The 14,300-nt window shown below is 35.5% G+C and overlaps 1 protein-coding gene and 1 pseudogene across 1 annotated transcript; both read left to right on the top strand.

The window, feature by feature from the left end:
- The first annotated feature begins 4,686 nt into the window (after positions 1 to 4,686).
- LOC105628998 (DNA/RNA-binding protein Kin17, conserved region) lies at positions 4,687 to 6,951 on the top strand. Its single transcript, XM_012210515.4, has 2 exons — positions 4,687 to 4,827; positions 5,478 to 6,951. Exon 2 carries the CDS (start codon positions 5,520 to 5,522, stop codon positions 6,720 to 6,722), a length of 1,203 nt encoding a protein of 400 aa, XP_012065905.1. The 5' UTR covers positions 4,687 to 4,827; positions 5,478 to 5,519; the 3' UTR covers positions 6,723 to 6,951.
- A 964-nt stretch (positions 6,952 to 7,915) lies between these two features.
- Positions 7,916 to 13,546, top strand: LOC105629026 (very-long-chain enoyl-CoA reductase pseudogene; annotated as a pseudogene).
- The last annotated feature ends 754 nt before the right edge of the window (positions 13,547 to 14,300 follow it).

The following is a 14,300-nucleotide window of genomic DNA, read 5'->3' as shown; positions in this document are numbered from 1 at the left end:
TAATTCATTAAAGAAAGTTTTATTTATCGGGACAATAATTCTCGGTGAATTGGGGAAAAATAACTTGTACTTGTGAAATATCAATTAATGATAGAATCCATGTCTCGGCTTAGAGAATGATGATGCACTTTAAGTAAGCTTATAAGGTTTCATTATGTAAACCTTGCAGGTGGATTTTTAATCCGATATATAAAATAAGTTAAGCGACAATCTTAAAGATTAAAATTGTTATTTAAATAAATTGTCAGTGATTTATTTTATTTGACAGACATCTATAATCTTTACCTAGAGAATATAAAGTATTATGTTATGAAAAGTTAAATTAATAAGGAGTTCAATTGTGAATTTTTAGTGAAGTAATTTATAATTAATTATAATAAGAATATACTCATCCTGTATGGATTCTTATTTATCTATTCCTGCAGTCCCTGTTGTGTCTTAATTATTTGGATCCTATGTTGATTATGTATTTTAAATAATTAATAGATTATTTTTTAATTAAAAAATTTTATTTATTAATTTTTTAATTAAAAAGGATAATCTATTTTATATAAAATATCAACTACGAGGGTAATAGAATAATTATTCTTATCGTTCGCTTCCCACGCGGATAAGAGAGATATTAGTTTTTTGAATACGCATTGTTTTTTGAGATAACAGAGTACTCAGAGAAAAATGCAGTAGTCTCTCAAGAAATAGACCTACAGTGTTTTTCTGTCCATTCAGAAAAATATAATTTATAGAATCAATTAAGGTCACACAGTAGAAGACTATAAGGTGACTTGAATAATTCTGAAAAGAACTCTAGTGAGCGATTTTGTGCTACAACAAGTCAGTTCTTGTGTGATTTGTGTGGTTGGTTTGCTTTCGTACTTGTTTCGATCTTGGATTATTTCTGCTACTTAATTCCCGGCTCCCTCCACTTTTTACATTATTTTAATCAAAATTTCGACTTTAGTTGCTTTTAGGGTGCATTTGCAACAAATTGAGAAGTTCATGGTGTTTAATTCACATTTTGGGTGCAATTGCACCTTAAAAGCAAATTATGGTGTAATTGCAACTAAGTTAATAAGTTTAGAGTGTCTAGGGTACAAAGGTTGATTTAGAGTGAACTTGCAACTACTGAAAAAGTTCGGAGTGAAATTGAAGGTTAGACCATTATTTTAAACTGTAACTTGGAAATAAAAATTAATCATAATGAGAAGCTCAATTTTAAACTTCTCTTTTTATATATTATTGTCTCAATAAAATTTCTAATTATAGTTACCTTAAAGAGTAATAAGGATTACACTTTTACTATAAGATTACAAAGCCATTAACACAAGCAGGGCAGAGGCATAAATTTTAGTCAGTATGGGCAAATTAAAGTTAATGGAAATAATAAAAAAAAATGTGCAAAATAAATTTGCCTAAAATATATTTCTATTTTTAATTTTCAATATAATAAATTGTTAATGTTGGTTCTCAAATTTATAGATTACAAGTTTTGTATTGAATCCATTGATAATATAATATCTCAAAAGGTAAAAAGTATCCATTGATCTATAATATTTCTCAAATTTCTTTAGTGGACAACAAGGATAAAAGGTGTAGCTAAATAAATTAATGTGTGTCTAGATAAATGGAAGAAGTATTTGACTATATTATATATTTTAAAAATTTAAATTTTCAGTATGAATATTTTTTTAAAATAATAAATTCAAGCTTATTTTTAATGAATCTTTTGTCCAAAATTTAATATATATTTCAAAGCCTATACTATATAAATTTGTTATATATGCATATGTCTCTCAATAAAAATTAAATGAAAATTTTATTTATTTATCATTAAAGCTATAACTAAAGTCTCAACAAATACTTCATATTTGAGGCTCCATTGGGTACTATGGGTCTGCAGCTTTCGCATGTGCCGCCTCCTGCACTAAAGTGGTGCTTAGATGCTAAGTTGGGGCCATATGGCCCAGTGTTTACTAGTTACGGGCTTCCGACCCTCCTTTGACTATAAAAAAAAAAAAAAAAAACACTTTATATTTGATCTTTTTGTCCATGTAATTACAAATTAGCAAATGCTAACAACAAGTCATATTCTTGTATTTAAAACATGAAAAATAGCATTATTTTAAGTTCCATCTAAATGCTTGAAAATTGAAAAGTTTTTTTTTTTTGTTAATTTCAGGGTGGGCACATGCCCATGCTAGGCTGCATGGGGCTCCGCCCCTAAACACAAGTGCTTGTATGTGAATATGATGATATTGAATATCAACAACCTTTCCCTTCATTCCTTTATTTTTCTGAGTGAGTGCCAAGCACAATTTCAAGATGCTTCACTTAAGAAAATACTTTATATTGTAAATAATAAATAATAGTTGGACAGAATATTCTTCATTTTTTAAAATTTTTGTTCCATCTATTTGGATGGAATATGTTCATCCGTGCGCTTTTTTTCTTGAGAGAAACTCTAGATTTTTCAATTATTTTTTGCTTATTGTAAATAATTTGAAGTAAAATTGATTCAATAATGAGAATTTGATTTAATTATATGTTGAATTCTATAAATTTTGATTTTTTTTTTTTTTTGAGAGTTAAGTTAGCATTTTCACTTATACCAAATATGAAAGTATGAAATTTCAAATGAACTTTACAAAATTGTGAAAATCAGTATCTAGAAAAAACTAACCCGTAGAAGGTTTGCATAATAATAAGGAAAAGTTATTTTTGGGTCCTTGAGATTTTACAAATACACAAGTTCCTCCTCATTGTTTATACAAATTATTCTGTAATTCCTAACATATGCATCTGTCCAACTCTTTATTCTTTCCGTTAAAAAACAAGCATTTTTTCGTTAATTTTACATAAAAAGATGGAAAAACTCTTATCATGAGACCCACAAACATAATTTTTGTTCACTGATTTCACCAAACCCTGCCTTCCTAGTGGTTTTAGGTGCTCCTTGCTCTACCATGTGAATTGCAGCAGATTTGAGATTGGAGAGTAGAGGTTGTTCACTGTTGGGTCTCTTCCTCACAGTAAACACTAAGAGGAGATTTGGGATTGGTTTTCTTCTTCAACAAAGAAACCGAGAACAAAAACAAGAAAATATCAGGTATTCCGTTTTCTCTCTTCATCTTCAAGAAGCCCCTCTTCTTCAATCACCGCACGCTCCTTCCATTGCTTATGTTCTTTTCTCCAATTGCCCCTTGACCCATCATAGGAGAGATTTTGCGCGATCTGGGCTTCAAGGACCCAGTGAGGAGGAGATCCCATGGGACTAAGCACAGGCAGGGAGTGAAACGATGTGGGCATTTTCTCCCATTGTGAGAGTCCCTGGATGTGTTGGCGGCAAGTGAATCAACAGAGAGGGCTGACAGTATTTTTGTCGGTCACTGTATCCACCAGTCGCTTTTTATACGTCCCATAATACTGCATAATTAAGAGTAATTAAAAATTAAAAATAAACATGGGTGTTTGTGGGTCCATAATAAGGGTATTTCTGTCTTTTTATATAAAATTAACAGAAAAAATATTATTTTTTCGATGGAAGGACTAAAGAGTCAGACGGATACATTCGTTGACACTACCGAATAATTTGTATAAATAGTGAGAATGAATTTATGTATTTTGTAAAACTTTAAGAACCCAAAAATAATTTTCTTTAAGAATAAATCAGTAAGCAAAAGCTAGGTAACTTGTCATGGTCCCGTGTTAGTGATCTGGTTAAAATTGTTGGTCCAAGGACTAATTAAAGAGAACCCTTAGATCTCATATACAAAAAACAATTCTAGAGGAAAATTAATAACTACCTTTTGTTTGATATTTCCTTCCAAATAAATAGTATTTAGATGATATGAAACAAAGTAACTCTATCATTTCTAAAATTGAAAGATAAACACTAATAAAAGAAAATATTTAATTACATAATATCAAAAATACATGTTTTTTACATCTGTTGACAATTAAAAATAAAGATGTAAAAAACATGTATTTTTGACATTTGTTTAAAATTGGACAATTTAATTAGCTTAACATATTAGGATTCTAGGCTTAGAAATAAAGAGGCATAAAAACTAAAAAATCAATGAGTTTAATTTTTAAGAGGACCATATTTTAAGAAGGAACACATTTTGAAAAAAATCCAGAATTGAATCGAACCATATTAATATTGGTCCAGATCACTGATTTTTAGCCGAATTTCATTCTGTTTTTACCAATTTATGTCGGTTTTTGAAGCTTTCAATTTTATTATCCAATTCAAACAGGACTACAGTCAAATTTTTTTGATTACATTGGTTGAACCGGCCAGTCTTATCAGATTTTTTAAAAATGTGATTTACATGACAAAAAATTAATAGAAAAAAAAAAAAATATATATATATATATATAAAGTAAAAAAAAATATATAAATTAAATTATATTTATTTATAACGATTAAAATTCAATGAGTATAAACAAAGTGAGTTTTTCAATGACCAAAGGTCAATGAGTACAAATAAAGTGAGTTCAAGTAGGAGGGAATGAGTTAAACCATAAACATGTATAGTGAGTCGCTAATCAATAATCAATAATGAATACTAGAGGGGGAACGAACCCTTCATTGAAACGACATCATTTAAGACGGGAGCAAAAACACGACGACGTAGGGTTTTCAAAGAAATTCGGTCTTCCAATACCGAAACTTATTTTTTCTTTCCTCAATCAAGCAATCGCTCATCATCATCGTCGTCGCTTTCTCTTCTTGGTTTATTGCCTCTTATCCAATCTCCAGAGATTGAATCAACGAGCGGCCATCTCCGCAACTCTGTGGCTCGCAATTCGCAACTCTGTAAATAAGTATGTGAATAATTTGTTTTTTTTTTTTTTTATTTCCGCTGTAAAATGAGTGTGCTGTTTGTTTTAAGGGTTGTTGATAACTTGATGAATTCTTAGGGTTTTGCTATTGCTATCCTTCGTAATTCTTAACGATTTTCTCTTCCACACGCATAATTGATATTCTTCTTGAATTGCTTCCTTGTCCTGCTGACCTGCTCTTTTTTTTTTTTTTTTTTTTTTTTTTGAGCTGCTGTTTCTGGTTTTGTTGTTAAATTTTGAAAATTCACAAGTGAATTGGAGTATGCTTATCATTATTGGGTAACGAGTTTATCAATAGAAGGAAATCCAGGCTACAAAAAAGGATTAGATTAATTAATTCTATTAAATTTTATTTCAAATTATAAAAATTATACGTATTATTATTTAGTACATTTTGTCATTGAATTTCATTATTCAAGTATGATGTATAGATATTGGTTAATGCCAGGCGAGAATTTTCGTTTTCTTTTGGTTTTGTTTTGCGGGTCTGATTGGTTGTGGGCATTATTATATGTGCTAAAGAGAAAAAACAAAAGTAAGAGGATTAACATGTTACATTTCAGTCTTCAATAGGATTTGGCAGCATGAAATTAACTTTTTCAATTGTTTTGTTATTGTTAAATGACAAGCAGGATACTCCTCTCCCTCTGCGATTAAGTTGTCATTAATCCCAAATGGGCAAGAACGATTTTCTCACGCCAAAAGCAATCGCTAACAGAATCAAAGCGAAAGGTCTCCAAAAGCTCAGATGGTACTGTCAGATGTGCCAGAAGCAGTGCCGCGATGAGAACGGCTTCAAATGCCATTGTATGAGTGAGAGCCATCAACGTCAGATGCAAATCTTCGGTGAAAACCCTCACCGGATTGTCGAGGGTTATTCCGAGGAGTTCGAAAACACCTTCCTTGACATGATGCGGCGGAGCCACCGCTTTTCCCGTGTTGCTGCCACCGTCGTTTACAATGAGTATATTCATGATAGGCATCATGTACATATGAACTCAACACAGTGGGCTACTTTGACTGAGTTTGTTAAGTACTTAGGTCGAACAGGTAAGTGTAAAGTTGAGGAGACGCCAAAAGGGTGGTTTATTACTTATATTGATAGGGATTCAGAGACTATTTTTAAGGAAAAAATGAAGAATAAAAGACTTAGAGCTGATTTAGCTGAGGAGGAGAAGCAAGAAAGGGAAATACAGAAACAGATTGAGAAGGCTGAGCAATTATTGACAAATGTTAGAAATGTGGATTCTGAGAAGGAAAATAATGAAGTAACAATGGAGCCAGCTTCAAAAGAGTTAAAAATGGATGGTGGGGTTAAGATTGGATTTGTTCTTGGTTCAAAAACTAATGTTAGTAAAGAAAAAGGAGAGACTTCTACTAGATTGGTTTTTGAAGAAAATGAAGAGAAGGAAAGGAAGAATGCAAAAAATAAAGAAAATGGTAATTTAGGTAAGAGTGGGAAATCAGCATTGGAGGAATTGATGAAAGAGGAAGAGAAGGCAAAGGAGAGGAGTAATCGGAAGGATTACTGGCTTTGTGAAGGGATTATCGTAAAGGTGATGAGTAAGACATTGGCAGAGAAAGGCTACTATAAGCAGAAAGGAGTCGTGAGGAAAGTGATTGACAAGTATGTAGGGGAAATTGAAATGCTTGAGAATAAGCATGTATTGAGAGTTGATCAAGAAGAGCTCGAGACTGTTATTCCACAGATAGGGGGTCTTGTGAGGATAATTAATGGAGCATATAGAGGATCGAATGCGAGGTTGTTGGGAGTGGATACAGAGAAGTTTTGTGCCAAGGTGCAACTAGAGAAGGGGATTTATGATGGACGAGTGCTCAAAGCTGTTGAGTATGAGGACATTTGCAAACTTGCTTAGTGAGTTTGATTATTAAATGTTACTTTGGTATCAGAAATATTCTTAGCTTTGTTGTTGTTCCTCAAAATTTTTGATCATTTCTAGAATCTCTGCTGATGCATCCTTTTATCGTGTTGTATCCTTCTATTCTTGATCAATGATCTAGAAACTGTTTATAAAAGGACATGATTTGAGAAAGTCCTCTTAAGAGTTCATTTAATATCACATAGCTGTTGTGAGTTTGATTCAAGTTTTTCTGCTTGTTAATTTGTCATGTGCCATGTAAATTTGCTTACTTTTCATCAATATAAACATGGCTGTTTTGGAAAATAGGATTCATATCCATGATTTATTTTATCCATTCTAGGTTTACATGAAAAGCTGTTACTTTGCTTTTTCTAACAGTCTAGTTACTCAAATTGATTTCCAACTCGATAATGAAAAAATTTAGCTGGATAATGTGATGAACATGTGAATGACAGCCGCCAATGGTTGACATCTTTAGTTTAGAAAGTTACCAACAGCAAAAAATAATTTCCTATTTATGGGTCTTACAATGTTAGTTGGAGTTGAGGTGTCTCTGTGGGCAAATGGAAAGGACCATATATATTTTGACGGGAGGAAATGTTCTTGCTGTTTTTAGGCAGTTGAATCTGAGGGGCAGGATCAACAGAATACTCACTTTCACAGGTTGAAAGTAATTGCAAGCGAAGTTAATAATTTGGCAGAATATTTTTCCTTTTTTATTCACTGAATCGGCTTATCATGTTGAAATTCAATTTGAATGGCTTGTTTTATTTGAATTATTGATTTAATGTATCATGCCTACTAAGAAGAAACTCATAGGATCATAAACTGCGGTTAAGATATTTATTTCTATGGTGGGGTTGGGTGGTGGGTAGTGGTTAAGTCATGTGCAAGATCTTTCTTTCAAGAACAAGAGACCTAAAAGGAATGAGATCATCTCCTGAGTGCTGTAAACAGAGTTAGAGAGTTCAAACGACAAAAGTCGCCACAAGATTGTCACTTTTTGAGAACTTGAGTATCTCTATTTCATGATTCTGGACTTCTTGGTTCTTTGACCGAGTATGTTCTTCAAGTTTGTTTGAAAGCGCAATCCTCATCTCAAGGAAAAATATGCAAATAAGTAATGTCTAGATATTTGTTGCATTTGCAGCATCAGATGTGATTTATTTTAATAACCTGTTTTACTAATGACATCAACTGCCAAAAATTTCTACCCTTCTAGACAGCGGCCGACCATCCCTCTTCTATAGGGATCAAAGGAGAGGTCTGTAGTCCTTAATAAGAAGAAGAGTTGAGGATTATTGTGATGGGAAGACAAAATAACTGTAGTCTTCAAGGACCTGGGTCCATGAGTTTCCTACTGTATCATCCTTGTTTTTTTGGGTGTACATGAGTCCTTTCGTTCTTTATTCCGTCTTTTACTTCTTTCCTGTTTACCAGTACTTTGGCTTCAAGGGAGAACTTGTCATCAAACCAGTTAAGACATATGCTTCCTCTACTTCAAATGTATCATGGAAACACTTTTTTGTTCTGTGATTTAGCCATGCACCACCACTGTGTAATGTGTTCCGAAATTGTTCTTCTTACTGGACATTTGGTTGCTACATGGCTTACTATGTAAACCACCCACTTTATGCTCCTGTTAGTGATCTTCAATGAAAGATTGGGTTTTGGCTTTGGTTTGATTTGTCAAGTTGCAAGCTTCTATTGCCATATCTTGTTGGAAAAAAAAAAAAAAATCTTTGCAGTCCAGATTGGAGTGGAGGGTATCAAATCCCACGTGGGTTTCTCTTTAACATGGTGACATGTTCAAATTACACAACAGAGGTTTATCAGTGGTTGGGTTTCAATATTGCTATGCAGACTGTTGCAGGCTACTTCTTTCTTGTGGTTGCTTCTATGATCATGACCAATTGGGCTTTTGCAAACCACCGGCAATTGACAAAGGTAATCTTCTGTTCTGTTTCAACTAGTTTATATTATTTTATATTCTACGTAAGAAGTTTACAAATCATGATTTTGCTTTAAAAACAGGTCTTGTCATTTTGAAGTTTGATATGTAAACGTGTGTAGCATTAGGACTCTACTGGTATATTAGACTTGCTGCTTTAGCTGATATCGATATCATAAGCGTATATCGAAATCTGGTCATTGGGGTTGTGTAATACAACTTCAGATACCAGCAAATGCAAATGTACTTGCATTTCAAGGTTTACATATATTTTCTTGCATTATTTTTCCTAGCTGATTTGGTTCATCCAGCTTAAGTGTTCACTAGTGACTAGGTTCTTTAATGAATCTGAAATTAATCTTTCTTTCATTTTTTTTTTACCCCTTCTCCACTAACAAGTATTGCCAATGCAATTATTGGGGAACAATGAGGGTGCTGAGAGGCAAATGATCCATCTAGATAAGATGGCAACAAATTAATGTATGAGCATGTCTAGAAAGTATGAGGTAACATTCATCTATTGTCTATGTTCTTGGACTTTTTAAAGTCTTGATACACATATGCCATGCTTGAAACTATATATTATTATTGTATATTGGAAGTTGCAAAAGTATTTTTATAATAAAACGAGAATCTTTTCTTTCATCCCATTTTTTGCTGTTACGTTTATAATCCTTAACTGCTAAATATCAAATCCACTCTGATGGTTTATACTGCCCCTATTCCTGTAGAAATTATAAGCTATTCTGCCACTTATCTACTGTTTTGGCACTTGTTTTTCATGGATCAAGAATCCATTTTCTGGAATTCAGTTTTGGCAAAACCAGCATAGCCTGTCATGGCCCAGCCCATGGTCAATATTGTCCGCTTTGGGGCTCCAGCCCGTACGAGTACCCCCTCACGGTTTTGTTTTCAGGCAGGCTTTGCAACCCGCCCAAAAGGCCTCAACCATGTTCTGGAACCACCCCTCTTATGTATAGGACCACCCCCTCGTACTTAACCGATGTGGGATTTGCCTAAGGTGTGCTGGCCTTGCCACATACACTCCCCCTTGGGGACTCAGCGTCCTCGCTGAGGTTTGCCCCACCACCGGCCAGAGGAACGAGGGTCGGCTCTGATACCAATTGTCATGGCCCAGCCCATGGTCAATATTGTCCGCTTTGGGGCTCCAGCCCGTACGAGTACCCCCTCACGGTTTTGTTTTCAGGCAGGCTTTGCAACCCGCCCAAAAGGCCTCAACCATGTTCTGGAACCACCCCTCTTATGTACAGGACCACCCCCTCGTACTTAACCGCTGAGTCCCCAAGGGGGGGTGTATGTGGCAAGGCCAGCACACCTTAGGCAAATCCCACATCGGTTAAGGACGGGGTAAACGATCTATACATAAGAGGGGTAGCTTCTAACTTGGTTAGCGCGCTTTTGGGCGGGTTGCAAAGCCTGCCTGAGGGACAAATCCGTGAGGGTTGCAAAGCCTAAAGCGGACAATACTGACCAGGTCAGGGCTATGACATAGCCAATATAATATTAAGAGAATTATTGGTTTCTATTCTTGATCATCATAATAATTCTTCTTCCATCAACAATACAAGCTCAGGTGGTGGCATTGGCTCTAATTTAGCTTCATTTGGAGCAACAAGGTGCTAAGATTGTGGAAAACCAGGCTAAGGAAGATCGTACTCATAGGAAGTGTAGGACTTGTTGTAATAGTCGTGGTTATGATTGTGTACTCACTTGAAGAGCATGTGCATGCCTGCTGCTCGGAGAAGAAAGCATCAGTTAATTGCAGCTGCAGCTGGTGTTGTTGGGTCTACTTCAAGAAACCTAGACTCATAAATTCATAGACCAACACTACTTCTCATTCTTATATTTCACCAAGAAGCTTTTGTTGAAATCTTTGTGATTAAAGTAAATATTGTGTTTCCTAGTTTAGGTTTATTCCTAATTAGTGTAAAGATTATGTTTCTTAGTTTATGGTTATTCCTATTTAGATTACTTTCTATATTGGAACAATTTTATATATATATATATAGTGGAGTAGGGGTTGAAAAAATATAACACAATTGAAAGAAATAAAACATATTCTTTCCTTTAATTTCTACATGGTATCAGAGCCATTGCCGTGAATTTTTCGGCAACGGTTTTGGTTTGAAATAGGGCTGAGATACACACAGTACCGTCGGGAGTGGTAGTTGGCAGTCACCGCCCAGCTCAGAAGGAAGAGGGACCGCCGATCGGCCCTCCATCCAAGCTGCGTCGCCATCCGACCATGCGCGTGTGCACACGTGCCTCCAGAAGATTTCGGCCGTTCTTCACGCGTCGGCGCGTGCAGCTGTTTCCGGTGAGCTTTGTCGACGTCTCTTGTTCCGACGAGCTCGACTTGTTGTGGCGATTTTCCCCTACTGTTCTTCAGCACCAGTTTTGCATTTGGAATTTTTTCCATTTTTTTTAGGTGTATTTCTGCCACTGCTGGTTCTTCACATTGCTATTTGAATATACTTTTTTTTAATCTGACAGTATGGGTGACGGAAAGAAGGTGGATATAAGTTTTCACTCAGAGAGTCCCTCACTTCATATTAGTCGAGTGAAGTCAGATGGAACAAACTTCCTGGCTTGGTCTTGTTTATTATTTATTGAAGCAAGAGGTTTGCAAGGATACCTTGATGGTGGAGCGATTAAACCAGTTTCAACAGATCCGGGTTTTAACAAATGGAAATCCGAGAATTCTCTTATTATGTCTTGGTTAATAAATTCTATGCAGCCAACTATTTCCCGAGGATATTTGCTTCTTGATACAGCTAAGAAGATATGGGATGCTGCTTCACATGAAACCAAGCAAGGAGATCTGACTATCGCTCAGTATTTTGCTAAACTTAGTGGGTTATGGCAGGAACTAGATTGTTATCAAGACTTTCAAGCAAAATGTACTGATGATGCGACTCAAGTTCAGAAGTTGATTGAAGTAGAACGTGTGTATGATTTTCTGGCTGGCCTAAATAACGAGTATGATCAGATTCGAGTCCAAGTTCTTGGATGAGATCCTTTTCCATCCTTACAACAAGCATACTCATTTGTACAGTAAGAGAAGACTAGGAGGAACGCTATGGTTCACAGATCTACCATTGACAAAGCAGGGTTGATTTCTAATTCTGCAAGAGAATATATCCAGGATGCAAAGAACAGTTCTTCAGATAAAGATCAATTATTTTGTGACTATTGCGGTAAGAACAGGCACACTAAGGAGTTCTGCTGGAAATTACATGGACGCCCAACTAAAGGGCGTGGAGGAAAGCGGATCAGTTCTTCTAGACCACAGACACACATATCTGATAGTGGAACTTTATCTGAGGAACCATCTACTGCTGAAAGCTTTTCTGATAAGGAGATTCAGTCCCTGAAACGATTATGGTCACAGCTTGATTAGTCCTCAACTCAAACTGCGGCCTCCAATTTTGTTAATTCAGGTAATGCTTTCCTTACCTTTCTTGCAAAAATTGCAAAACCCTCTTGGGTTATAGATTCAGGAGCAAATAAACATACAACAGGCTCTAGAAAACATTTCCTCACATATTCTAAATATCAAGGCACAGACAAAATTCGCATTGCGGATGGCTCCTTAGTACCAATTGCTGGCACAGGTTCTATTGATTGTACTTCCAATATTAAACTCTCCCATGTTCTTCATGTTCCCAGATTTCCTATTAATCTGTTATCTGTCAGCTTAATAACAAAAGCACTTAATTGCAAAGTAACTTTTTACCCGACTCATTGTATATTTTAGGAACTGAACACGGGGAGAATGATTGGCAGTGGTAGCTTGCGCGATGGACTGTATCTATTAGATGATGTTTGTCGTTTTTCAAATTCGGGTACCAGTCAAGCTTTGTTAGGAACTTCTAGAAATCCTTCTGATGAAATTATTCAATGGCATAGGAGGTTAGGACATCCCTCTTTTTTTATTTTAGGACATTTATTTCCCACTTTGTCTGCTAAATGTGATTTTAATTCATTAGTATGTGATGCTTGTGAACTTGCCAAACACACCAGGCATTCTTATTCTCCGATTAATAATAAAAATTTGATTCCTTTTGCTACTATTCATTCTGATGTTTGGGGTCCTACTAAAATTGTCTCTCTTTTTGGTTATAGATGGTTTATGACCTTTATTGATTGTTGCACTAGATTGACTTGGGTTTATTTGATGAAAACAAAAAATGAAGTTTTTTCGTGTTTTCAGAATTTTCATAAAATGATTTGTACTCAGTTTGATGCGCATGTTAAAATCCTAAGAACTGATAATGGTACTGAATACATGAATGCAGATTTTCGTACCTATTTAGATTCTAATGGTATTATCCATCAGACTAGTTGTGTCAATACTAGTACTCAAAATGGAGTAGCGGAAAGGAAAAATAGGCATTTACTGGAAGTAGCTAGGTCCCTTATGTTCACTATGAATCTTCCCAAACCATATTGGGGGGATGCTATTTCGACTGTTGCTTACCTTATCAATCGTATGCCTCTTCGTACTTTGAATTTTAAAACTCCATTAGAGGTTCTTCAAGGAAAAAACTCTTATATTATACCTCCTAAAGTCTTTGGATGTGTTTGCTTTGTTCATCAGAATGGTCTCAGCAAATTAGATCCTAGAGCCTTGAAGTCTGTGTTTGTTGGTTACTGTACTACTCAAAAAGGATACAACTGTTATCATCCTTCTTCTAGGAAATACTTTGTGAGTATGGATGTTACCTTTTGAGAGTTTGAATCTTATTTTTCTTCCTAGTCACCTCTTCAGGGGGAGAAATATCAGATGAAAGAGGTGATGGTTGACATTTCTTTCCAGGGGGAGATTCCTGTAGACATAGATTAGTAAGAGAGAGTAACCACCCAAATCTCTAGGAAGATTGGATAGACCTGATTTGAAAACCTACACACGGCGGACTAATACAGATACAACCATGGAGCATGAGACCTCTGATCAACCGTCCTCTCCAATTTCAGTCCCTGAAGATATAGAAGAGCAAGAACTTGGTGAGTCTTCTTTAATTCCCGTTGATTCTGATCCTAATCTTGATTCCAGTCCTTCTGAAAATGACCTTGATATCCCTATTGCTATTAGAAAAGGAGTTAGAACATGAACTAAACATCCCATCTCCCATTTCATCTCCTACAATGCTCTGTCCCCTTCCTATAGAGCCTTTGTTTTATCTGTTTCTTCTGTTTTTATATCGCAGGATTGGCAAGAGGCATTACAGGATTCAAAATGGAAGGCTGCAATGGTTGAGGAGATGAGAGCTTTGGCACAAAATGAGACATACAATCTTGTAACTCCTCCACCAGGAAGAAGCCAGTTGGATGTAAATGGGTGTTCACAGTTAAACATAGGGTAGATGGTTCAATTGAGAGGTACAAGGCTAGATTGGTAGCCAGAGGATTCAGCCAGACCTATGGTGTTGATTATCAGGAAACATTTGCCCCTGTAGCCAAGATGAACACAATTAGAATTTTGTTGTCTTGTGCAGTCAATCTTGACTGGGAGTTACATCAATTTGATGTTAAAAATGCTTTTCTACATGGTGATTTGAAAGAAGAGGTGTATATGGAGATTCCTCCTGGATTTGATG

Source organism: Jatropha curcas, chromosome 5 (genome assembly GCF_041381405.1).
Source record: "Jatropha curcas cultivar XTBG-Jc1 chromosome 5, XTBG_Jcur_1.0, whole genome shotgun sequence".
In the NCBI taxonomy this organism is placed as follows: Eukaryota; Viridiplantae; Streptophyta; class Magnoliopsida; order Malpighiales; family Euphorbiaceae; genus Jatropha; species Jatropha curcas.
Note: the sequence above shows the minus strand (reverse complement) of the source record. Positions and strands in the feature narration are given on the sequence as shown.